General features: G+C 37.7%; 2 protein-coding genes across 6 annotated transcripts in view; one reads left to right on the forward strand and one right to left on the reverse strand.

Moving 5' to 3' along the window:
• LOC121529223 (septin-9-like) overlaps nucleotides 1-27,193 on the forward strand; it is a 136,000-nt gene that overhangs the window by 62,494 nt on the left and 46,313 nt on the right. For all 5 annotated transcript variants that reach the window (XM_041816986.1, XM_041816987.1, XM_041816989.1 and 2 more), the window contains one exon: nucleotides 1,669-2,418. In XM_041816986.1, the coding sequence (XP_041672920.1) occupies nucleotides 1,669-2,418 (750 nt within the window). The remainder of the gene's footprint in view (nucleotides 1-1,668; nucleotides 2,419-27,193) is intronic.
• LOC121529224 lies at nucleotides 18,410-22,030 on the reverse strand. Its single transcript, XM_041816991.1, has 3 exons — nucleotides 22,000-22,030; nucleotides 21,752-21,832; nucleotides 18,410-19,594 (listed from the first exon to the last, which is right to left on the reverse strand). The coding sequence occupies exon 3, from the start codon at nucleotides 19,588-19,590 to the stop codon at nucleotides 18,745-18,747; it is 846 nt and encodes a 281-aa protein (XP_041672925.1). The 5' UTR covers nucleotides 19,591-19,594; nucleotides 21,752-21,832; nucleotides 22,000-22,030; the 3' UTR covers nucleotides 18,410-18,744.

Raw genomic sequence — 27,193 nt, forward strand, 5'->3', positions numbered from 1 at the left:
TTGGTCAAAGTTGCGCGGTCATGTGTTGCTAATAGTTCGGCATACGCAGTTTATTTCCTATTACTCAGCTAAAAATTCTCAATAGATTAACTACTGAATCGTCAATATTATATTTATAATATTAATATATTCTCTCGTTTTGGATAAAATGGAGGAACGGTTTTTGGCAAACCAAGAAATTAGCATCTCAGAAAATATGCTCCGATATTCTATATGACTGCCCAGATTTTCAGGTTTCCTAACTTGATTTAATCATTGCACTAGATAGATGAAGGAGCAGTATATTTTCATATCTATTTATATTTTGCTAAGAACAACGTTTTACACTCTGAACAATGCAAACACTTAAAAACACTTGCCCCTTTGTTTAAACATACAGTCCTTATAACTATAAAGCTTGTAGCCCACACTAATAGTTTTTTTAGTCTTTTTTTCTTAGGGATGCACAATATTCTTGCCATGACTGATATTGACAGCTATTGCATTATAAATTGAATGACCAGTATCAGCAAGTGTGAAAAATTTCCGCTGATTTTTACAGACAATGTTTTGAATTTAAAAATTTAATGTAGTTAATATTTATGTCATATTTAGGTGGAAAGTTAAACGTTTATGGGTTGAGACATGTGCTTTTTTGCCTTTCATATAGAAACTTGTGGCTTTTGTTTTTCTCTTTCTGTTACTTAATTGACCAGAGGCATGTTTTTCATTGCAGCCTCCGGGCAAAGACCAGTTGGAGGCCCTTTTCCATTTTTAAAAATGTGTTTCCAGCCATTTACCCACACAGTAATCCACCTTTTCTTTAATTCATCATTTCTAAAGGGATCTATCTATGATATGCATGATATGAAAGCATTTCAGGCTTTTTGAGGGGTCTAGACTTGGGGCCATGGGTCCTCCCCAGGGACTTTTTGGTAAATCAAATTCAATGTTGATATTTTTTTTTTTGGCCTCTTATTCACTTCAAAATACACATCTTAATCAAGAGTGCAAGATATTATCTATATGATAGTGGTATCTATTGGCAGAAATTAGCTTAAAAAGTGAGTAATCAGTATCAGTTGATGTTTGCAGAAAACATTTGGGAGTAAATATCTGTCCACATCTGTGTAATATAAACTTTAACTCTTCACTTTTACTCAATCGTGCCAGGAATACATTGCAGCAGTAACATTGCTGAGAGATTCCTTCCTCATTTTTTCTTAAAAGAAAGAGTCCTGATCATTTTACAACCGAAGCAATATGCTGTATTCATTTATTTATGTTCTCTTTTGTTTTGTAACTCAATGCACATAGAAATTGATATTTCAAATGCTGTGACTGCAAATTTGTCTGCAACAGAGATATTGTCCTCTATAATGAAATGACTGTACAAAGGTTAATGAACCTGGAAAGGTTGTGTTGCTACAACAGCTTTTTTTAACAGATAAAAATTCCATTTTCATCTTGTTAAAACAAACTTTTATAACCACTGATGATCAATAGGCCTGATAATTATGACAGCTTTTAGCTCAAGCATTATTAGATTTGTTGAATGTGTTTTTAGCAAAATTTTTCTGATTAGATGCCATGATAATCAGTAAAGTAAGTTTGAAACCTGTGTTTACACCTATGGGTAAGGAAGTGCTGTTGTTTCTTGTCTAATCACTGTTATTTTGTGTTTTCCAGCACTGAAGCGGTCATTTGAGGTTGAGGAGACAGATTCATCCACACATCCCTCGCCCCTAACACGTCGGACCACCAACCCCCTCCGCTCATCCACCTCCTCGTCTTCTAGTCAGCGGAGCTACGACTTGAGCTCCCGCAGCTCTGACTACTCCTCTTCAAGATCTTCTCCCACTGACTCCTCCAATCTTCGCTCCCCAAAGACCGGCATGAGGCGGATTGAATTATCAGGAGCTCGTAACCCAGACGCGGCCTCTGCCCGTCGCACAGAAATCTCTATCGAGGTCTCATCGAAGCAGATTGACAACTCACCGAGTGCAGGCATTGCCCGTTTTGGCCTCAAACGGCCTGAGGTCAGCTTGAGCAATCGAAGTACTCCTCTGGACGCCACCTCCAACTCCTTCTCCACAAACAGGCGAGCGGAGCTCAGCATGACACGGCCTAGTGAGCCTCCTGCTCCTCCCAGGAGGATGGATGCTCAGCTGTCCTCTGCCCCAGTATCAAGGATCCCTGAGCCCCCACAGAGAAGAGCAGACCCCCCATCCCCTGCTATCAGCCCAGTCGAGGGGGCCCTGAGGAGGCCAGAGATGCCCGCCTTTAGACAGCCGGATGGTTTGGTACAAGCTGGCTCAGTGGAGAACAACAACCATCCGCCTCCTGTGCCCAGTGCTCCCCTGCCGTCCCTGGGGGAGCCTCGAGTGGAATGTGTGCAGTCTCCTGTCACAGAGCCGCCCACAGTCCAACCAGCAGAGAGTGAGTACCTGCTCTTTTCACCTGGTTTCTAACACTTGTTTGTAAAAATAAGTGGATGCTCACTCAAGGAGGCATTTTAGCCTTTTACTGTTTTTTAACCCCTCTCCAACATGTTCTGTACCCTCTCCTTATGCACCTCAGCTCTGTTTTTCATGCTTCCCTGGAGGCTCTGCAGCATAAAAATACCCTTTAAACCACTGTGTGGGGTTGTGGGGGGGTTGTTAAACCCACAAAAAGCAAGTTTATACTGATGCTGACTTACTTAGCACATGCAAAACCATGTTTAATAGTCATTGAAGATGCTCTGTAAATGGAAGTTGTGTTTAATTTCCCATAAAAATGTTAACTGCTTTGACTCAAGTTGAATTTTTATAATTTTGTAGCATCATGCAGAAGATAAATCTTGCAGTTGATTATCCAGGAACCAATTTTAAAAGTTGAATAACTATTATATCACTGTTTTATGCAATATATTTTAAATGACTGTTAAAGAAATGAAGCAGTTTGTCTACATCATAGTACAAACTATTTACAAAAACAGTTATGCCACTTAAGGTGCTGGGAAGTGATTTCCAAGGGTAGGGTAGGTTTCATTTAGTCTCCTTTGCCCTCTTTTATGGACTCTATTGTACGTTGTACAGCATGAAACCATGCTCACATAAGGAACTCTTTAATCCCTGTCGCCACCAGAGTTAGAGGAGTTGTCCCAAAGCTTGTTGCTGTATTTTATTTCCTACAGCTGTATATTTATTTAAAGTGCTGCTCCATTGTAGGCATTTTGGTTGAAGCCAGTTGCTATGCAATCTGTGTCTCCCGTTCAACTGGCAGATCAACTGATTGTTCTCTTTCAAATTTAGCTGCTTTTTGAAATATTTGTTTTTAAGCCTCAACTTGTTACAAACCCGTTTGGTTCTGGCAGTCATACATTTGCACTCAAACATGGTCCACAAACATCACATAATTCTCTCCTGATTCAGAGTTTTTTTCTCCTTTCACTAAAACTACTGACTTGCCGTGTTCTTACTCTGAATCCTCATGATTCCAGGGTTTTTTTTTCTAATTTATTTTGACACAAATATAATTTTTGTATCTGGATATTATTGTAGGATTTCTGTTAATTCAAATGAGGATGAAGCTGAAAGGGAAAAATATCAACCTTCAAAAGCATGAATCTGTTAGAGCTTGTCAGTCTGGGCTAACTGTGAATGTAGGTCAGTGAGGGTGATGATGAGAAACCCAGGGCTGATCCCAGGACAGTAGTTAAAAAATAACTGCAGGAAAGCAGCTGGATGACCCTGCACACACAGGCTGGATTAGCCACTTGTTAAAGACTCTGTGAATACAGATGGGCTCAAACTGCACACTGCAGTTTGTGTGTTGGTGTTTTTACTTGTTAAATGTAGTTGTTTGAATTATGGCGGGGCAATTAATCAAAAATTAGATTACATATGGCATGCTGCAATTTTCAAAAATCGCAAAAGGCGCAGTATTTCTTTGACCTGAAATTTGTGTCAAAATACGAGATTTAAACTTTTTTTTTCAGCAGCAGAGATGTTACACATGTTATATACAGCCATTCAGGTGCCATTTATTTTAGAATAGTCTCAAAAAACCCCTACCTTCTTCATTTTTGTACTTTTTTCTTATGAAATATAAGAACAACAAAGACCCTTGAATGCAATGATTCATATCCAATTTGCAGTACGAGTCAAAATCATAAGAATTAGACACTTTTAAAGAATTGTTCAGCCCTTGTTTAGAATAAAAGAAAGTTAAGGAATAATCACATATCAAATCACAATTGCAATATTGGGGAAAAAAATCGCAATTAGATTATTTTCAAAAAATTGTTCAGCCCTAGTTTGAATTGAATGATTTTACTGTGAAACCGCAATTTTGACTGTTTCTGTTAGTATTAGGGGTTCCTGTCTGTCTGTTGAACTTCTGTGGTATAAGTAGTTGGTCATTATATTTTTATATCATAAAACCTTGACGTGGTTGTCCATTGGTGTTTTATTTGCTGAGGCTGCACACTCTGTGAGTCATTGTTCTGTTTGACTAAAACTCTGAGAGCCACTAGGCCAAGTGTTTGTTCCAGTATACCCCAAGTAAGCCGTATAATTCTTTTTGGTTTCAATTTTTATTTATTTATTTTTTAACAGCAGTTCTTGCAGATGTTTTCATGGCATGTTTGGTAAAAGTCGAGACATTCGTAGATAACCACTGACATAGATGCCAGGATGTTTAATCTTGCTCTTGCCTGACCTTTTAATAAAATGAATAAGGCAGCAATTCTCACTCTCTGGTACACAACAAGGTATCTAAGAATTTTTGGGACATTCCCCTTACTAAGAAAGTGAAATTGAATATTTCTGAGACTGCATGTACTTGATTTTAGCGCCATCCTGAGGATAAACTCTGTAGTTTAGACCCTACTATGGCACAATTAAGTGAAATCATAGATGTTGTGGTGCTTTTAGGACTCAAAAGCCCATATGAAGGCTTTAAGCTCTTGTTTTCTTTTGCTTTAGTTTAGAACAACATATGCAAGCAAGGGTTGTTTACATTTTAGTGGTATTCCTAAGAGTTTTGACTGATTGAGCTTGGAAAAGGTCCCTGCTATGGTGGGAAATGAAGTATTTGTGCTGTGGCTTTGAAATCCCCACGTGCTTTGCAGGTTGTTTTTACGGTTTCTTTCCTAACACTTGTGCTGTAAGACTGGCTCATCCTCGTAGTGTTATGTGTCTAAATGTTTGCCCGTATGTGTGTAGCACTGTTATCTGGAGACAGCTGCTCTCACTGGTTCCTCTCTCTGGCTGAGAAGTATCCAGGCGTGGGCGGCTGGGAGGTGATACATTCCAAATCTGGAGGTCATAAAGCATTCTGCATAAAAATAGAAAGCCTCCAATTTCCACTTTTTACGCTGCATGTTGCCTGTCTGCATCTCTTTCTCGATCCTCTGCTCTTCTTTACACACAGCCTCAGATTCTTCTCGGTTTCCTCATTTTTCAGAAGAAACTTTTGTCCTCTAGTTTCTTCGGTAACAGAACATTAGTGAATCATTTAGAAAGAATGCAAGCTGAATATCTGAGATGTTTTCTTGTGTCAGCAGTGGGGAAATAAGTAAGGAAAAGTGAGAGGATTAAGTCTCAACTTCTGCCACATTTGGCTCAGATTACAACCTTCCTGCTCAGTCATGCATATGCAGGGAGGGAGGCAAGCCTTGCTAGCATAAAGTTTAGAAAAGACAGCAACAGATAGGCGGCAGAGAGAGAGAGAGAAAAGAGAGTCAAAGAGGATGAGGAAAGAGGGTGGACATACAGAGGGATTTCCCGTAAAGTCTGTAAGCAGGAAGAAAACAAAATGAGAAAATCCCACTTTAACCCTCGAGCCGTTTGGGAGTAAAACTAAACCGACAGGCCACACGGCTTTGACAGCATGCCCAAAAATACAGTTTACTTTCCGTTTCCTCAACAAGTATACACTGCTCTGATTCAGGCAAATTCCTCTTTTGTGTCTTATTTTACATAAATATTTAGGCCATTCCTCTGACTGGAAATTTGGCAGTGCTTTCAGTTTATATCTAAAGTTGTTGTCTTCTGTTACAGCATGTTTCAGCAGTGCATCTAGCAGGAGGTTTTGTGTGGTCCATTTGGCCATGAATATTATTCCTGACTCATGTGAAATTGAATTGGATTTACCTACACTAAGTGTCTCTGCTTGTATTTATTGTACAGAGTTATCCTTAATCAGACGACAATGTTAAAAATGTCCCGCCTGGGGGAGAGTTGCTGATGATGAACACGTTGATATCCAGTTGTTTGTGGCGGATGTTGTCAAGCACAAGGTGCTGTAATGACATGTTTTGCTTCGGTAGATTTAGCAGCAATAATGATGAGCAGCTGTATCTGGCATTTTGGTGCTTTTAAACAGGATGTGATCTCATGTTTACAGACACATTCATTCATTCTGTTAAGTACTCATCTTTGTCTCCTTTCCTAGACACTGACCTTGATTTACATGGCTGGTGTGTAGCGGTTTCTGAAGACTAAAACTGTTTTACTGTGATTCAGTAGAAAAAAAAGTCAAACAAGATGACACCTCTTATTTGGGCTTGATAGACATTTTTTATTAATACTGATTATTTTAAGGTTTTATTTTATTGTGTACCATTCTCTCTTAACACTGACCTGCAGTTGTTGATGAAACTGTTTTTAAATGTGTCAGCTTTTAGTTCTGTTTTCAACAGACCAAACAAATATTAATGCCTGTTTTTCATCAAGACTTGGCTCTGAACTCCAACAGTGTGATGGGGAATATTTGATTAACATTTTTATAAAGCTGAGTCTGAACAGTTTTTAATGGTGACTCATTATCTTCTGATCTGTTGGGTCTTGTGCTGGCCTGCTGAGTGCTAACCTAGTTTTTCCTGCATTAAAACAGGATTTATCTCTTTGACACAAACAAAAAGGCCTTTTGATAAGACTGCCCGTGACTTGGCTACAAACAAGGACTTTTGAATGTCACAAGGGATGGAAACAGTTAGGCAAATAAGTCTCTAATCTGTTTGTTGGGTGTGCCTTGTGCTCATAAAGTAGTTACTGCAATATATTCCTCGCTGGTGTGTGCATCGGTACTGATGATACAGAACTGATATGCCTGCAAATGCCATAACACAAGTTAAAGGGATACTTCAGTATTCTTGAGGTTGGGCTATATGAGATACCTAGCAGTAGTAGTGGTTTAGTCTCAAGTGATTTCAGAGAGCATTGCTCCTTTAAGAAGGACTCACTGGTTGTACTGGCAAGGAAGCTAGGCTATAAAGTATAACAGATGGGTACAGTTTCTGTGTTGAATTTAGCACGTTTTTGGTAAAATTGGGCCACAATCAATGTTTGCTAAAACGTTGCTTGAACTCTTTTGAAGCATTTTAACTTTTGCCCGGAAAGCCTCTGTGTTTTTGTCACTGTTTTGCAATGCAGGCTTTGGCTACTGGTTATGTGCTCTTGCATTCATATCACATATCATACTGATGATATTGTCCATCCCTAATCCTGACACCTACTGTGTCATGGCAGCTGCATTGTTAGGCCTGAATGATTTGGGGAAATAATCTAATTGTGATTTTTATTCCCAATATTTTATTGCTGATCTAATATGTGGTTATTTTTGGGTTCCTCATGTTATATACTTCTCAAAATAACCTAAATAAATAAAATATAAACAATAAATTATTCTTTATTAAATCAAACAATATTTGTAATATAAAACTAAGACTGAATAATTCTGAAAAAAATGTCAAATTGCGATAATTTTTACTCATTGCAAATTGAGTATGAAATGTATGTAAAGGAATGGTGATTTATGTCTTATCATTTTTAATGAGGCAAACATTTACATAAATAAGGTAAGCAGAATGTTTTGTAAACTGTTATAAAGAAATACTTGAATATTTGCACAATATGCAGTGCATAACATCTCTGCTAAAAAACAATGATTTAAACTGGTAATTTGTCACACATTTTAGATTAAAGAAGGAAATACTTAACCCTAGCTGTGTGTGTTTTTCATGAAGCACAGATACTGGAAATAAAAATGAGATGTTTTTTGAAAATATATTTCTTACACATCAAACTTCTGGAGGTTTGAATGGTTAATTGTTGTTTAATGAATACAATTTTCACACTGCAGGTATCCAAAAAAACATGAAAAATTTACAGTAATATTTTCCAAAATGCTATAAAGCCCCTAACACATCACCAGAAAATGTAAACTTTATCCCTTATCAGACACAAGAGGAATTGGTGGCAGGCCTACTCTGATTAGACAAATTTTTGATCATGACAGAATGGTGCATTTTAACAAACAATGTAAAAGTAATTTATTTCAAATCAAATTCTTTCAGGTTTCCTCCAAATGAGAAACGTATAAACAACTGCACGGAGCGCCAGTAGAGCTCAGTATTTTCTGTGTACACTGAGGCACCTTTTCTGGATCCATCACTTTTTCCTCCATATTTTCTCTTCGGTTGTCTTACCAGCTAACAAAACATCTGTAAAGTACGATCAACCACAAGTGTTTGATTATCTAAATAATAAGCTGATTTGAAGCTTTGCATGCTTTACATAACTTTATAATTTTGTGTGTGATCAGAAGTGTTACAATCAGATATTTACAGCAGATGTTGTAAAGAATGCCATGAAAATTGAAGACTGCAGGTTATTATACCAAGAAAACATTAACCCCAATGAATGAACAACATGAATCAGAAGATATGTTTATCTCTGTAAAGAGCTCCACTGTGTGCAGCTAACCACTTTTTTGTCAGCTGTTTCCAGAAGTAAATTTCCCAGTTTAAAACCTTGATTGACATTTCAGAAAATTCCTATCTTAAAATCTTTAATCCTTGAACCAAGACCACAAGCTACCCAAATACTCTTGACCATAAAACATGATTGAGTGGTAAACATGTCCATTGTGACAGTGGGCTACACCAGCCAGAGATGCTGTGGCACTATAGGATTGTGGGTATTGTAGTTCTTTAGATTGATAATTAACCATGTTTCTCTAAACGTTCTCTAAACAGTTTATCACACAAAACTTGTCTTCTGCAGCAGCATAAATGGTCATTTCATACTCGGGTAGATTGTGGTTTAGTCTACAGTGGATAGTTATGACATCATGGCTAATAATCAAATCCACTATGGAGGAAAAATGTGAAATGTTTTTCTTCAGTAAACTCAGTCTTGCGCTTAGTAGCCTAAATAAAGTTAAAAGATTGGCTAAATTAGGATCCAAACCCAAAAACCTGTCAGCTCCCTGAAGCATGCATATAACACATCTTTTCTGTATGCTGACTGAGCAATCTTTACATATGAGGCAACTTCACTGCACACACAAAAAGGACAACAGCAATTAAAACTAATAAAAGCAAAAACAATAAGCATGGGTTGTCCTCTGAGGGTTGTGGGGTGTATGGGGTGTAGTTGTAGCTTGATCCTCTTTTCCAGGTTGACTCATTGTTGTTCCAGTTGTCTGTTCTTCTGCTTTGGCTCTGATAGACTAAGGACTTTTTCTGCGTCACAATTTTCCAAAACAGTACAAGGCAGGCAAGTCTTCCCCATGTGAGTCTGATGTGAGAAACATCGGCATCACTTCCAAAGCGATTCCTGAGACGCTGCAAAGTGTGATAGTCGCCTCCCATTGGAAACTCTCTGATCTGTCTCAGGAGGTTTGTAGTGATCTGGTAGGTATGATCTGGATCATACCAAGGCCTCCCCCCTGAGTTAGGATGCTGTGTAAGAAACACCTGGAGAATCCTCCGCCCGCTGACTCTTATTATGATCCTGTCCTTGTTCCCTCTATCAGACAAAAATGGGGGATTAACAACATAATCTGGAAGTGGCATGGATGTGGTTTGATCAACATTGCCAATGATGTAATCTTCTCCCCAAGGCAGATTGTCCAACAAATTTTCAATGTTGCCAAATCGATGTGAGCCATAGTCTCCATTTCTTGGGTTGAAGGTCAGAATTAGGTCATTATTGTAGTCAATGTTGATTATGTTGGCAAACCAGTGGAGCAGCACAAGACCGTGTTCAGGGACAAATTGTCCAAAGTTGATCCTCTTCAGGTCACTGATGGAGTCAAGTCTTTGCACAGCTGACACAGAGGTCAGAGCAAAGAGGTAGAGCAGAGGTATGCAGCACCACATGACTCTTCCTGTCATCTTTGCCTTCCTGTGAAAATATTTTAGATATAATTACTTTCATTATTCATCTGTTATTTACATTCTCAGTTTATACATGTGCCTTTGAGGTTGGCTACAAGACTCAAGGCTCCTTAGTCATGCTGAAGTCATTACAAAGCTTTGCAGCCTGTTCAATTGAATCAGTATCCTCCAAATATTTTCACTAAAGGAGGATACCAGAATTTTAACCCTAACTATAGAGGTAAAAAGGAATAGGACACCAAATTGGGTTATTTTCTTCCAAATGCCAGAATGAATAATTTTTTATAAATACAGGAATACCATTTTGATTACACCCATTTTTAAAAATCTAACACCAAACTAGATCATACCACATAAAACTTGCCATCAGTAACTGATAAAAGACTGAGGCTCGATACTTATTTTTGTCCTGTATTATTCAAGGAACAATACAGGACAAAAATTGATTGCCCTCATGATTCATATGTACTTAAGATTCTTAACCATGATGACATTGTCACTGAATAAAATAGTAGATTATAAACTTGAATGAGACAAAAACTATGAAAAGTAGCCAAATCTATGTAAGAGTTTTGAGGGCAAGATTCAACAAAAAGTAAACCACATGTTCACAAAGGAGCATATCAAAGTACATGCCTATTCATTCCTGTTACTTATAACTATTTATATAATGTGTATATTTTGTTGAAAATAAAGTTCTAAGGCTTATGTTTACAGGACTTGCAGCTCATTACATGACCAGGGTCCTACTTTAAAATAATCACTTAAAAACATCTTCTTTAAGCTCAAATTTTCACCCAGTTTCAGTGGCAAAAAAAGTGCAACCAGCTTTCTGCGTCCGTCTTCTACTCTCTCTCTCTGTGTAAAATGTCTGAAAATTAGCGTTGGTCTGTGGAAAGAATCGTCATAGAGCCATTGTTCTTTGTAAATCTAATTCTTTTAATTTGGGTTTTGTATGACGCTTGAGTCAATTAATTCAAAAGATTATCTTCAAAACTTCCATTTTTTTGTCTATAATTTATACTTCATGTGGTCACAGACTGCAACAGAAAGAAAAAGCACCAAGGAGTTTGTGTCAAGTGCTTAACTACATTGATTGATTTCCTGGTGAATTAAAAACAAGAAATTAGAAAATAACAGAGCTCACCTGCGCTGGTCTGCTTACAGGAGATGTCTGGCCTCTGACTTTGTTAGAGAAAGACAAAACTCTTTAAGGAACCGTTTCTGTGAAAATGAAACTTAGTGACAAAACAAGTCTTACTGGTGATTGCAGGAAGTTTGTTAATCTACGTTTGAATGGAATTTATTGCCTAATTAAAGACAGTAGCGCTCTCAGTTGTTAGTTGTTTGCTGCAGTATGCTTATAGAAATGCAAAAAGATGGGGCGCAGGTGGCCAAGTGGTTAAGGCGCTCCCCATGTACGTGGACGGCCTGGGCTCAAATCTGGCCTGAGGCCCCCCACCGCATGTCTCTCCCCCGCTCTCATCCCTGTTTCCGTCTCTATCCACTATCCTACTCTATCAAATAAAGGCCCAAAAATGCCCAAAAATAAACCTTTAAAAACAAAAGAAAGAAATGCAAAAACATTAATATTTTTTATTCACAGTAATGAGTGTAATAATTCTCAGGAAGGAGGAGGAAATCCGTGAGTCATCAGGGACTTTGCCTTTTGGACTGAGGGAAAGCTGTGTCATCCAGAATTTGTAATTAATCTGTCCTATCAGATAAAAACTAAATGGCCACAAAACAATCTGTAAAATAAAATCTAGGCTACATAACAAGTAGAAAATTGCTTGAAATGCATAACCTACAGTGAATGAACGTGACTGATGATAGCTGATTGGTTGCTTTGCTATCTAGGTGTGTTTGTCTAGCTCAGAGAAATTTGGTGTGGTGTGATTTCAGTCCAAGTAGTTTGCCTTCATTCATGTTAGAAGTCTGGTTTTAGTAAGAGTTTTTATTTTTTTTATTTTAAAATTTCAAGGCAAAGCAAATAATAAGAATCTTTTTACAGCACATTTTTTTCAGGCTGATTAGCTGATTAAAGTGTTGTTAGGTGTTTATGGTGGATTCCTGAAACAGTGGTATGATTAAAGACTGCAGATATTTATACATATATTTATACATATATATTAACCATTCAACCAAATAAATGTACTGGTCAGCTCAACAAAGAAAAGATTTGCTTAAAACTCACTGCTTGGAAAATGATGTGAAATGACTTCAGAGACTTTCTGCCCTGCGGACCATACATGAATACGCTTAGTTCTCAAACTTAGCTGCAAAACATTTAGACATGAGGTAATTGAGACGCACACAAAAGAAAAACAACGATAACAAGTACAAACAACAAAAACAGTAAGCAAGGGCTGTAATTTGTCCGGTTGTCTCGTCTTCTGCTTTGTTCCTGCCAGTAGACCTGTTTGTCCATCACAATGCATAAAAAGAGTCCAAGGCAAGCCAGATCTCCCCATGTGTTTCTGATTTCAGAAACATCAGCACTGCCTCCAAACCGATCCCTAAGATAAGCCAGAGTCTGAGGGTTTTCTCCCCTGCTAAACTCTCTGATTTGTCTAATGAGGTTTGCAGTGATCTGGTAGGTGTGATGTGGATCATAACCTGTCCCCTGGTGGTGAGAGTTATCATAATGCTGTGTGAGATACACCTGGTCTATCCACTGCCCGCTGCGTCTAACAATGATTCTGTCCCTGTTTCCCATCCAGTCCTGCCTCCCGGGATCGACAACGTAAGGCGGAAAACGAACTGATGTGTCTTGATAGATATTTCCAATGGTGTAGTACTGCTGCCCCCGACGTGGTGGGTGCAACAGACCCTCAGAGTTGCTGTAATAATGTGAGCCATAATCTCCAGTTTGTGGGTCAAAGGGCAGCCATAATGTATCGTGGTTATTGATGTTTACTGTATGGGCAAACCAGTATAGCAGCAGAAGACTGTGTTTAGGCACAGATTCTCCAAAGTTGATTTTCTTCAAATCATCGATTGAATCAAGGGTCTGTACTGCCGACACAGAGGTCAGAGCAAAGAGCAGAGCTGCACAGCAACTTGTGACTCTTCCTGCCATCTTCATCATCCTGTAAAACATTTAAAATGTGATTACTATCATTATTATGGCACTTTACACTCCCAATCAAAGCATGTTGTGCTTTTGAGGTGGCTGTAAGATTTAAAAAGGCATACATGCTTGGTTTCCTTAGATTTACTGACGTAAATAAAAAGTTTTTACATCCTGTTTAAATCAGATTAATGACCTCGTAGGCACTCAAAACTGGGTAATATTGTTATAGCTGATTTCCAACCTTTAACATTAGTAAGAGAGACTGATCACATACCAAATTAAAACACGTCAATAGTAAAACTCATGGTTTGTCAGCAGGTTGTTACTGTGCTGCTGGAACTCTCAGAAAGAGAGATTAAGCTTTATTTTTAATGTTGATGATAATAATGCATTTTGCATATGATGTATATGTAATCTGAAGAAATTACCTTCAGTCAATCAGATCAGTATTATATTACATATTGTGCATCTTAGACTTTCATTTCTGTTATGTAAGAAATGGAAGATGATTTCTGTGGATCTGAGGTTACTATAAGCTTTAGCAGCCTGTCTTAATCAATTTACCTGAGCATCTTTAAAATTTACAACACTTTCTTGTATGAAATTTGCACTTGTCTCAACAGGCACAAAAAAGTAAACACACTTACTGGCACTAAACTGGCAATAGAAAATAAGAGCGCTCACCTGCACAGGTCTGCTGCTGGGGACCGTCTGGTCTCTGAGTTTGAATAAGAAAAGACTGAAGATCTTCAGTGACTGTCTGGAAATGAAACTCTGGGACTGCTGTTGGTTACAAGAAGTTGGAAAATTACAGCTGTTTGGATCATTTATTTTTTTTTGCCATGGCAACAACAACAAGAAGCCCTTCCTCCAATTGTTTGTTGGTGAGGAAAAGCTAAAAGCTGTTTTTTTATTTGCTCTTACTCATGAGATGATTCATCACAGGGAAAAGTAAATCTTTGAGTCCTTAATACATTTTATTGGCATGTTGATGGAAATGAGTCTGTACAGGTCCGGATTTGTCAAACTGAAGAATGACTGGTTTTAATACAGACCTGCATGATAAAAAGCCTAAGCCTACCGTGTCTGAATGTGTGTGATTGGTAGGGATGGGGGTTGTGATCCTATTCCATCGACATCACTTATATTTAATCCTAACAATTTTCTTAATAGTGCCTTACTTTCAAGGGCCTTGAAAAAATTGTGCGCCAGTGGCTGTTAGCAAGGCGAGCAAAACCTGAGAAGTTGAGGAAGTAGCCTAAACATGGCGGTCGGTCACAAAAACAGGCAAAAGCGGTCAAAGTATGGCGTCATTTTTCATAACGGGGACAAGCTATATCTGTCAATCAGTTATTTCATGCAAGGCATGCTTCTTTTTGCAAAAGAGCTTTTAATTTTATACAAGATTATTTTTTTATGTCCAGAGATCTAGGATCCAGATCGAATTTTGAATTTATTTAAAGGTTTTATCTTTTGAAGAAATGATTCTAATTCAAGTTCAGAGATTGAAGATCCAGAGAGTCGTTTGTTTTAACTGAGACATTTCTGACAAAGAAAGAGAACTTTTGTATATTTTGGCATGTTCTCCTCCCAAACACTTGATGTTTAACATTTTTTGTTGCCAAAACTGTTTATTATAGCCAGTAATTGAGGTGTGCTTGTCACTGACTCACTGAAGGTGGCAGGCATCTTTTTCAGTATGCAGAGAGAAAGCGACTCATTTAAATTTGAGCTGCTAAGAGTGAAAACCTATATAGTCTACTTTTTCCCAAAAGAAAATTCACAGGAAGAAATTGATAGGGGAATCGCTAAAAATCTAAATGATAAGAAGAGTCGGTAATGACATAGATATCAATAAAACCTTATCAATTCCCATCCCTAGTGATTGGCTTCATCATTGACCTTGCATGACACTATAATGTTCATGTTGTGTAAAAAGATTAAACACATATTTTTATAGAACCTTGAATGGTCTGAGGACTAAAAAAAGACAATGAATGCAGTCTTTGTACAGTTTTTGTCATTTAATGTTCTATTTATTTAAAGACACAAATAGACAGTATCATCATCTTAAGTTACAAAATATCAAGGCCTATGATATAAAAAATAAACATTTAGTAAACAGAGGCATTCAAACAATTCCTTACAATAACACTTTAAGCATGAAAGCAATCTAATGAGCTCCAAAAATTCTCATTTTCATCATTGATTCTAGCCAAAATTTCTTCATATGAGGCTGTTTTTATCAACAATTGTATCTTATTTTAAAGATGTAGGGATGTTCCTTTCTGAAGTCTAAAGATCACTTGAGTAGCCTTGACAACACAGAGTTATATTTGGATATCAGGCAATTCTGCTTGATCTCCAAGTAGGCGTAGTCTTGGCAATATGCTTACTGTTAAATCTGTGTGTTTTCGTAAGAATTGTACAGTTTTTCCCAAAATGGGTAAACAAGTTTACAGGTTAAAATGTTCATTTTTCCACTTGACATATTCAGTATAGTTTAGTATTCATCAAGCCCTACATATGAAGCTCTGAAAGAGTTAGATAAAATCTGATTAACTCCTCTCGTCTTGTTTTATGCATATCCTGGTATTTGATTGTATATTTCATTATTCCACATCCACTCCCTCACTCATTCTGCCAACAATCCTCAGATTTTTATACAAACTTAGTAGTCTGTTAAACATTGTATAAAACATAGCTGCCCTGTGTGCTCTATTAGGAATTCCCTGAAATACCTTACTGGATTCTTGCCCTGACAGTATAGGCTCATGCTGATACAGTCCCATTGACTGTTTTCAATGTCTTGCCTGCACCTGTAAACGCAGATCTCTGGGTTCACGCGCTGTCTGTTTTACTCGCAGTGCTCGGTTTGTGTCTGCAGACTTAAGGGAATTTCATAAACTTTTCTGATTGACCCGATGGTTTCAGAGAACACCATCAGGCTTCACGATTCAAATCCTGTTTTGGTGCTTTCCCTCTTTCTCTCTCTCTCTGTCCCCCTCTCTCTCTCCCTCGCTCTCTCTTTTCCGTGTGCATGTTATACATAAATTATCTAAAATTCAGCGCACTGACGTCTTGATTGCAGCGTATTTTTCAAAATGTTAAGCGTCCTGAATGATTTGATAAGACTTACATTGATAATGAATTGCCACCAATTAAATAGAAACACCTTATTGCCACAGACAATGACAGAGACTAAGTAGGTCAAAGTTCATCATCATACAGTCAGGATTCAACAGGTCACAGATGCAGCTTTATCCCTGAAAATGTCTTCTTCATGTCAGTGGATGGTCTTAAAAGGTCATATTTTTATCTTATGGTGGATGAACTCACGAACAAAAATGTGCAAAACTTGAAGGTGAACACCCTTTTGAAAAATAGACCATATTCCTGTAATCTAAAGGTTCACCATTCAGACATCATCAGAATGTGAAATATTAAATTCATGCATAAAATAGAGGATTTTAAAATGATTAAGTCTCCCTTTACTTTCATGACAACTTGGAGAATAGAAATAAACTACAATGAAAGAAATAAAGTGTTGGCACTAAACAATTCCTGGTAAAGGTTCCCTAAAACCCAAAATATGGCTTAATCTAATGTCATTATTTAACTTCCTTTTCTTGTTACTTTAAGAAATGTAAACTGTCATCAGAACTTCATTGCACTTTGTAAAATATATTTTCTATAGAGAACCTGTTAATACCGATTTTAAATATAGAAATAGTAAATTTAAGGGACCCAGCTTCTTTTCTCATTTTTCTAGTACTACTTCTCTTGAAAAAGCAAAAGTCACCGATTAAAAAAAAATGCAATATTTCTTATTAAAGTACTCAATTAATCGTCGGAAGAATCGATAGAGTAGTCGATTACAAAAAGAATCTATTGCTGCAGCCCTACTTCAGACTACCAAAAAGTACTTATATTTGAGTTTTGAATGATATTGACAAGAAATTTAAATGCTTAATAAAACGTTCCAGGTTTTAAAATGACTTTGTCTGATTTTCATCATTGACAATTTAATAGTGCCTAATTTGCAGTCCTCTCGACTTTCTTCATCCTAAATTATGCTATAATCACCAAACTGCAAGTGTGGCTGCAGCTTTAACTATCCACTCAGATAATGACAAATATTGGAAGGATAACATCATGCTGCTAAGTGGTATCACCTTTTTTTCAGGACAAGTATTTAGGCTTGGTGTCAGCACCAGAACTGGTACCAGTGCATCCCTTCAGGCAGGTTAATTTGATCTGAAAGTTTGAATTAGAAATTACCACCAGTGTCTAAAAAAGTGCCATTGAGGTAAAAATATCTTCAGTGCTGCATCAGGTTATTTGACATCACACAGACGGATGGCTTAAAGATAAAACTGAAGTCAGACCTGTTATTCTCCGTATTTTTGATTGTTTTTACGCTATAACCATTGTTGTAACATCATTATTTGTGAAAAAAATACCTAATATATATTAAACTGTCAATTAAAAAATGATATGAAATGCTTTTTTTTTGGATTATGTTCACATATAAGTTTGGATGTGAATTAGCAAATGCTCATTAGATCTTGGAGCCTGACTTTTCTGCCTATCCAGATGAGCACTCAGACTCCATGTTGGCAACTTATTAAAGGGGGAAATATTATGCAAAAATCATTTTTTCAGGCTTTTCTAACACAAATATGTACCCCTGGTCTGTCCACAATCCCCTCAAGTACCAGAAAAATCCATTCCCTCTCCCGCTCTCTTTCTCCAGCTTTCAGAAAATGTGTGCTGAAACAAGCCGCTCTCAGATTTTACACTAGTGGCCTCAGATGGGGAGTAGGCACCCACCCCCAGGTTTGGTTGGCCCTCCTCCACTTGGAGGAAAGTTCCACCCTCCTCTACTGATCCCCTCAGCTGCCAGCTGAGATGCTGGATAGCTCAGTGGGTTACCTTGCTGACTACGGTCTGGGAGATTGGTGGTTTGAATCCCAGTCAGGTCCTAAACTTTGGATGAAAGTGTCTGTAACATCAGGAGTGCTGCATCCATTTCCTGAGAGGGGCGTGGTCAGGGGCGGAGTCAGATGGCTAATTACCATTTAAATCTAAGGACACAGAAACGGCTTGTTCTGAGAAGGGCTGAAACAGAGGGCTTTTTAGACATGCGAAAAGCCAATACTGGAGTGTATTGTTTTTTGGGGGGGGGTTTTTCAGCAAAAAACTTCACAGGCATGTTTTGGGGACCTCTGACACCAATATAAACTTGTCTTAAAGGGGTAAAATATGTCCCCTTTAACTTGGTTGCATTTCACTTTGTACATGGCACAAAACTTTGGGCTTAAAAGTATCACTAGACAGTTTATAGCCTCACAGGCTGAAGAAGTCCCATCCAGTCACCAGCCACTCAGTCGATGCACCTCTACGTTAAAGCCAATTATTATCACCTCCTCTCTTGGATAAGGAAGTTGTAGACATCACTTACTCTAGCCTGAATCAAGTTGAATGGCTGCCTTTCTTAACCTTAACTGATCAAAATTTACCTATGAGTCAGAATTGCGATCACCAAAATTGCTACAACAATGAGAACAGCAACAAAAATACAGCAACACAGGGTGTCGTCCTTCTCAGAGTCTGCTGAGGAGTTAGCGTCTGATCCTCTGCTCCCAGACGACTCATAATTGTTCCTGTTGTCTGGTCTTCTGCTCTGTTCCCTGAAGTAGACCTGTTTCTTCAACGCAATACACAAAAACAATCCAAGGCAAGCGAGGTCTCCCAATGAGTTCCATATATGGGAAAGATCAGCATCACTCCTGTAGCGGTCTCTGAGATTCACCAAAGTCTGATAGTTACCGCCCTCAGAAAACTCATGGATCTCTCTTAATAGGTTTGTAGTTATCTGATAGGTATATGATGGATCATAGGATGTCCCCTGGTTGTAAGAATGCTGTGTGAGATACACTTCCTCTATCACCTGGTCCCTCACTCTAATAACAATCCTGTCACTGTTTCCTACCCCAACAAGAGTTGGAGGGTTTAGGACATACGCTGGAAGTTGAATTGACCCGCCTTGATTGACATTGCCGATGGTGTAGTACCGTTGTCCCCGAGGCAGGCGGTCCAACAGATTCTCATGGTTGTAGTACTGATGTGAGCCATAATCTCCATTGCTTGGGTCAAATGTCAGCCGTATGTCATTGTTACCATCAATGATAACTGTGTGGGCAAACCAGTAGAGCAGCACTAGACTGTGTTCAGGCACAGATCGGCCGAAGTCGATTCTCTTCAAATCGTTGATGGAGTTGAGCCTTTGAATAGCTGACACAGAGGTCAGGGCAAAGAGCAGAGCTACAAAGCACCACATGACTCCACCTGTCATCTTCATTATTCTGTAAAGACATTAAAGAAACAAATCAGTTATTTTTCATTCTTTCTTTACATTTTCAGTCCACACCTTGTTAAGTAAAAAGCATGATGAAGAGTTGATAACAATTCATTTTAATTTCATGCATAGCAATGAGGATCCTGCTGGAAAATACAAAATATGTTAAGTAGGCATGCCATAATTCCATTTGTGCTGATAGCAACGCTCTGTCCCAACTTTTACCTTTGCCACCCTAAATATGGTATGTAAAGCAATCAGACATTAGAAACATTACTGGGGTAAGGGAAGGCCAAATGGGAAAAAATTAAAGATTTTTTTATGGCTGAACTCTTTATCATTCTGATTTTAAGGCCCATATAACTTTTTAAAAGCACAAAACTGAGATAAAAAGTAAATTCTGTACTCTGTATCTTTTACTTCTTCAACAACATGTTAGTCTATGCTTGAAATATTTTTATTTTTATAGTCAGAACCACTAAGCGGTGTCTAGAGGTGTTCTCAAAAATATTAAACAGCAACCATTTTTTTATCTCACCACAATAAAATTAAGACATCGTTGTGTGTCCTCTTTTGTGTTTTAAATCTATTTTAGTGTAAAAGTAAGAAAAAGTAACATTATCATACTTTGATATAGTAATTTTTATCCATAAAGAGGTTGAGAAAATGTTTATTAACAGACACAGAGCAGAGATGTTAGTGTCTCCCACCTGCCTGCACACTGAAGCAGAGACAGAGCTACAGACAGGGACTACTTCAAGTTGTATGTATGTAAATGAATGCATGGATATCAATGACTGTCTGAAACATTTTTAAATAACCATGGTCCAGAATTTACAGACATCACTGCCCCCCTATTTAGAAAAAGAAAAGAAAAAAAAGATAGCATTCAATAAGGCTCAAGCTTCAAGTGGAGAGTTGGAGGTGCTTTTTAATAACTTGTTAAGACGATGAAAGAGCAGAAAAATATCAGCTGCAAAAATTGCAACAGCACTAGATCTGTCTTGGCTACACACTATGATCCGTGACCTCACAATGAAGACTGCAGTACTGACTGCAGTGTGTCTGGTCCCTCACCTGTTTGACTCTCAGGATCCAGCCTCTTCAGATCAGCAAAAAGGATTGAAAACACTGTGCACATTGTGCAAGTAACTGTTCTTTGCACCTTGACGGTTCAGAAAATACCCAAAGCATTACCTTAAGGGCCAGTTAGAATTCTTTTTAAGGACTAAATCTTAAGATTCAATTTTATTTTAAGCCATTTATTCCCGCTCCATCAAAGTAGAAGGAGAACAGATAACATTAAGGCTTTTATAAAGTGTGAAAAAGTATATAATGACAGACTCTACTGTCTCAAATTTGGCATCTTTTTCTTCTCTTTATATCTAAAGGCTGGGGCTGAACCTTGTTAACCCTTTTTTGGGCGGGGACTTTGCAAATAAAAAGCGGCTTTGCAGTGAAAAAGCCGCTTTTTGCATAGTGTAATACTAGCATAGAGTCTGTTAATGTTTGGACTACAAACATCTAACTGAAAGCTTTATTTGCATACCACAATAAAAACTATTGTCTGCATTTTCTTGACAATTGTCACATTTGTATCTTACAATCTGCACAAAACATGAACATAACTGTATCACCAGTTATGTCAGAAATTTAAGCTGCAATGGGGTCTTGAAATATCCTGAAAGGGTCTTGAAAATGGTCTTAAGAAGTATTCAGATTATTGTCAGATTTTCTGTATATACCTGGGTGAGTGAACATAAACAATTAGAATGTGATTTTCTTATTTTTCAGATCTAGCAGAGGATTGATACATTCTTTTTCTTCATGATCTAAGATTATTTTATTACATACCCCTATTCTGAGGTGAAGCATTAAAAGATATGAGACTGACTGACTCATAAATGACAATTAAATTATAGCTCAAATAATTTGTGGTGCTAAAGAGAGATACTTTATGAGGAAACATGTACTCCGTATTCCAACGGTTGAAACTCCTCTGAAAAAAAGTTATGTTTTGCTGATGTCAGTAAACAAAATGGTACATGTATTCTCTTGTATTTCACATGCACAGATGTTTCCTAACTGATTGGAAAACATCCTGTTGTTATCATGCATAACAGTGATTCCGAATCTTTTCTGTGGAAATTGTTACCAAACATACCTTTGGTGTGTGTGCCTTTAAATTCCTTCGACTGACAATGATCCAGTGACACAGGCTTTTATTCTTTAGGAGTTCTGTGTGCTTTAGTGGGTCATAGAGAGGCATCAGTATTACTTCCAATTTGCTTTATAACAAGATGAGAAGTTCAGTCGAAGCCTCTGAGTTTTTTAACCATGTATTCTAAACAACATACATGTGCAATAGTTTTCTTGGTGAATTAAAAACAGTGTGAAAATAAGAGAGCTCACCTGCTGATGGTCTCCTGTCGGCTGCTGGGAGATGTCTGAGATCTGAGTCTGTGTGAGAGAAGATATAACTCCCCAGGCTTTTGTTTCTTTGAAAATGAAACTAAAGAGAAAGCAGCTGCTGGTTGTTACAGGAAGTTTGGTTCAACAGCTCTACGTATGAAACCTGACTGTGAGGTATCTGGGAGTTTTTGGGCATGTTGGGTAAGGAAAGGGAAACAGCATGTGTGGTTCAGGATTGGAAACTGAGCAAATGCTTAGGACTGCAGGTTGTAGAACTACTGTTGTTGTAGTGGATGTGACCAACAATGTGGATTTAATCCACCAGGTCATCAAGATAACTAGTTTCTTTTTAAGCTAAGACAGGAGTTTCCACTTTATATCCATAAATCAGAGATGATGTGTCTCCTTTTGAAAAGTTTCTATTAAAATGTCATGCACAGATAATTGTACTTCAGTAAGATTGTAAAAATACGATTGTATTTATAGATAACTGGACTCTGTGTACTTAATAGTTAAAATTATTCATAATAGTTTTAACAATAATAGATATAATAATCATTTAAGAGAACAAGATTTTGGCTTTTTGGCTTTGGGCACCAACTCCAGTGGGCTTGCCTTTACTTGTGCACCAAAATCACACAGTCCATACTTTGCTTTATTTTTAAGTACTTTTGCTGTCTCAGCTTGTCTCCCATAGTTTCACTCCACAAACACCTTGACACTAAATAATGATATACAAACTGATATAATATGAAATATAAAAGATTTGAGTACGTTTACTCTTTGCTGATTTCGTTGTTTCCCTTTTCTCCTAAAAATTCCTGCAAGCAATTTAATTCATCACAGATGAATTAAATGAGGAAAATTCTCATTTTAAGATTGCATACAAGTTATAATGCTAGATGATGCAGAACTATATATTTTAAGTGTTCACAGACTTGTATTTGTATATCTTCAGAAAAGATTTCTTAAAAGGAACCCTGCATGATCAGACAAGTTCATCTTGTTGGATTGATATTTGTATGTCTCATATACCTATGAACTGAAAACCTCACAAGATATCTGCATTTTGAGTCATTTGAGTTTATAAATTAACCAGGAGACCGCCATGCTTTGGTCCGCGCTGACGCCGTGACGTCACAGTTCCGTGGTGTGATCCTCACTGTTTCTGTGCAGTAACCTGTTTCAGACTGACAGCCAGAGTTAGGGCTGCATCTCAGGAATGCAGCAGGTCTCATGCATGGAGGATTCTAAAATTTGAGGTCTCTTCTATTTTATATTTGCACCACTTACGGTTATCTGTTTATCTAGACAGGAAAATGATAAATACAGAGCCATATTTACCTTGTTGTAGTAAATATTTGTGTCCACATGGGTAGAAAATGTTTGAAATCTGTTTCTTGATGAACCAGATGAAGGCCACAAGATAAAATGTGTCTGTTCAATAAAGTTGTTCCCCGAACTTCTACTCTTTATGTGGCTTTCTGTTTCCACACGGTTCAGGTAAAGATAAACACAGAATGAAAGGACTTCCTGATTATGCCTTTCAAAGTAAAAGTCCACTTTAGCATTTCTTTGGAGAAGCTCTGTTTGTATGTACATAATACTTTTATTTTGAAAAGCTCCCAGCACACTTTCACTATATACTGAATTCAGTCATTTGTAGGGAGCTTTATTGATGTAAAACTTAGAAGAATGACAGAGCTTTGACAGCAGGGAGACAAAACCAACGCGCAGCAAACTCATGGCAGCAACAGCTGCAAGTAACAAAACCGTCTGAAAAACGGTTACCGCTTAGCAACGGAGACGAGCTGCGGAACCGTGACGTCACGCTAACATGACGCAAATCAAAACATGGCGGTGTCCTGGTGAGTTTATGAGCTGAAATGAACTCAAAATGCAGATATGTTGGATATTTAGTGAGTTTTTTAGTTTAATATACATTTGAGACATACAAATATCAATCCAACAAGATGAACTTGTCTGATCATGCAGGGTTCCTCTTAAGAATAGCTGATACAAGAAGATATTTTAAAGTTGTTTATCCATAATTTAACTTGACCTATATTGTACTTGTTATGATGTTGAATGACTTCTTGCTTACGTTTGTTAAACAACACTCAAGATGAGGGACCTAAAAATAATTACAATCACTTTATTTATATATATGCTCATAGTTTTGCAATATATTGTATCGCTAGATTCTGGCCAATACACAGCCCTGTAACTGCTTGTTAATGGAACAGGAAACAGTTTGTTAGCTCAACATGCCATCTTCTCATTCTTAATTGTCACAATTGCCAATTGTGCCATGATTAAAAAAATGAAAATATTTCTATATCATATAGGCTAAATACTGTATATATTCTAGAAAAACTGATAACCTTAGATTATTGTGTGGAAATACTTAGTCACAACTACATTGCAGCCATGAACACCGGTAGAAATTACAATGTTATTCAGTTTAACAGTTAAGATCTCACTCTGGTAAGACAGTTAAAGTGCACACAGTACATGTAATGTCAGTGTTTTTCTAACAAGATAGAGGCATCCAGTTTGACAAAAAAGAGGCTGAACAGGCATTTGTGAAGCAATAACTTTATTTTAAAATTGATATGATACCGACACCTTTGTTGAAAAGTCATTTTTTGTGGTTACCCATCTGACCATTGGAATTTTGCTCGTAATAGTTACTTCACTAGACAGTTTCTTTTCTAATTGTAAGGTTTTAAATCACTTAATACCCTGAGTTTAAGGTCAAGGCTGGCATTGTTTGATTAATTATGGGATGGGTGCTCTCATTAACAAAGAGATGTACTCATCATGGATTCTTGCCCAAAAATAGTTGAATGTTAACTTAAAAGGGTTAAACTCTGAAAAACCTTGACCCTTGGTAGCATAAGAGAATGACAAGGAAAACAAAAATTATGACAAATACAGAGACCCCTTTATTGCCTGAAAGTCTGTTCCCAGTCGACACATTACTGTTCCTGTGTTCTGGTCCTCTGCTTTGTTTCTGACAGTAGATTTGTCTCTCCATCACGATGCACAAGAACAGTCCAAGGCAGACGAGGTCTCCCCATGAGTCTCTGATATCAGATACATCAGCATTATTTCCAAAGCGGTTCCTGAGACGCAACGCAGATTGTTGGTTTCCTCTCATAGGAAACTCTCCGACCCGTCTTAAGAGGTTTGTAGTGATCTGGTAGGTGTGATGTGGATCATACCAAGGCGTACCAAGGTGGCGAGAGTGCTGTGTGAGATACACCTGGTCAATCCTTTGCCCTCGGACTCTGATGATGATCCGGTCCCTGTTTCCTCCCTCTAGTAGAGTTGGAGGATTTCGAACATGAGATGGAAGCCGCACAGGCGTGCTTTGATCAACATTTCCAACAACATAGTACTGCTGCCCTCGAGGTGGACAGTCCAACAAACCCTCATAGTTGTGGAAATAATGTGAGCCATAATCTCCATTTCTGGGGTCAAAGGTCAGCTGGATTTCATTGTTATGATCGATGAGAACTGTGTTGGCAAACCAGTGGAGCAGCACGAGACTGTGTGCGGGCACAGACTGACCAAAGGGTATTTTCTTTAGATCACTGATGGAATTGAGCTTTTTTACAGCTGACACAGAAGTCAGAGAGAAAAGAAGAGCCACTAAGCACCAAATGTTTCTTTCTGTCTTCATCATCCTGTGAAAATTACAAAAAGGTTTTATTAGTTTTTTGTCATCTGTACTTTCTCAACGTCTGCACCGGGACTGGGCATTATATCCAGTTTTTAAGATGAATTGATTGGTTTTCTAATAAAGATATAAAATAAAGACATAAAAACAAATATCATGTTCAGTCAAGAGAAAGTTGATAAAAGCTTGGCAGTATCAGCAATACTTTCTATCATTTTATTTGCTCTCTCACTTGTGAGAACAGTATTATTAAATTGGGCGGTATTCATTTTTTATACCGTCAAACCTTCCCCAAATTTTACAGGGATATACGGCATTACCACCAGATGTTCAAAAACCACTTTATACAAACACTTGGCAGCATGCACTTGCCTCTTCAGGCACTTTATTTATACCTTTAACAGAGTGCATGAAAAAGCAACATTTTAGACAACATTTACAGGAACTCTGGAAGTGATTTATAGTTGAAGCATTGTTTTCACACTTGACAAATAAACAGGTATATCAAGGGAAGGCAAGCTTATTTGTAAAGCAGCAGTATTCATACACAAAGCATTTAATAGTGCTTTACAGAGATTAAAAATGAAAGAGCTTTTAAAATACAACAAAAAGACATTACAATGAAAAAATGAACAGAATTAAAATTAGACTTCATTTAGAGAAAATTTAAGCTTAAAAGAAAACTGTGAAGAGTTCATTAAATAGCAAATTAAAGTGAAAGTTTTGAATCAAAGAAGTTGCTGAACTTATGAGAAGGTGGCAGTGATTAAGTTTGTTTTAAAAGTGTTTACAGATGTAGAAAGCCTCAGAATCCCTGCTAGTTTGTTCCAAAGGTGAGGAGTGTAGAAACTGAAAGCTGCCTCTCCCTGCTTGGTTCTGATTCTGGTTCTGGGAACAGTGAGTAGGACAGAGAATCAGAAGAACTTCATATTTTCTCATGGGACATATGCGCTCTTTTCCTCCCTCATTCCTCCTTCTCTCCTAGAGGCGATATGAGAAATTATGATCCAAACTCCCACACACGGTCATGAATTTGGCTTCTGGTCAGTACTTCATGTTTTGCCAATTGTTGCCAATGTAACGTTGCCATTTAGACGTTGTCTTTTGGCAAAAAGGTATGACTGAGGATGATTTGGTTTCTGTCGTTTCTGATAAAAGTAAAACGTGCAACCAGCTATTAGAACGTTCTTGTTTGAGTCGAAGCAGACAGAGTCAGTCACATGAACTGAGTATTCTTCCAAAGTTACATTTTTTGGATTCAACTCAAACTGCAAAACAGAACACAATACTCACAATGTAGTGTGAGTGAAATGCATTCAAAACAAAAGAATTCAGAAAATGAGAGCGCTCACCGTGCCGGTTTGCTGCTAGGGGATGTCTGGTCTCTGAGTTTGAGTGAGAGAAGAAGAGAACTTCTTAAGTAACTGTTTCTGTGGAAATGAAACCAAAGGGAAGAGGCTGCTGGTGGAAACAAGTCTGATGAGTGAAACTTATGTTTGTAAGCATGCT

This window comes from Cheilinus undulatus, linkage group 21 (genome assembly GCF_018320785.1).
Source record: "Cheilinus undulatus linkage group 21, ASM1832078v1, whole genome shotgun sequence".
In the NCBI taxonomy this organism is placed as follows: Eukaryota; Metazoa; Chordata; class Actinopteri; order Labriformes; family Labridae; genus Cheilinus; species Cheilinus undulatus.

Excerpts from the sequence above, each read along its gene's own strand:
- LOC121529224 (XM_041816991.1), bottom strand. The coding sequence starts at position 19,590 with ATGAAGATGACAGGTGGAGTCATGTGGTGCTTTGTAGCTCTGCTCTTT.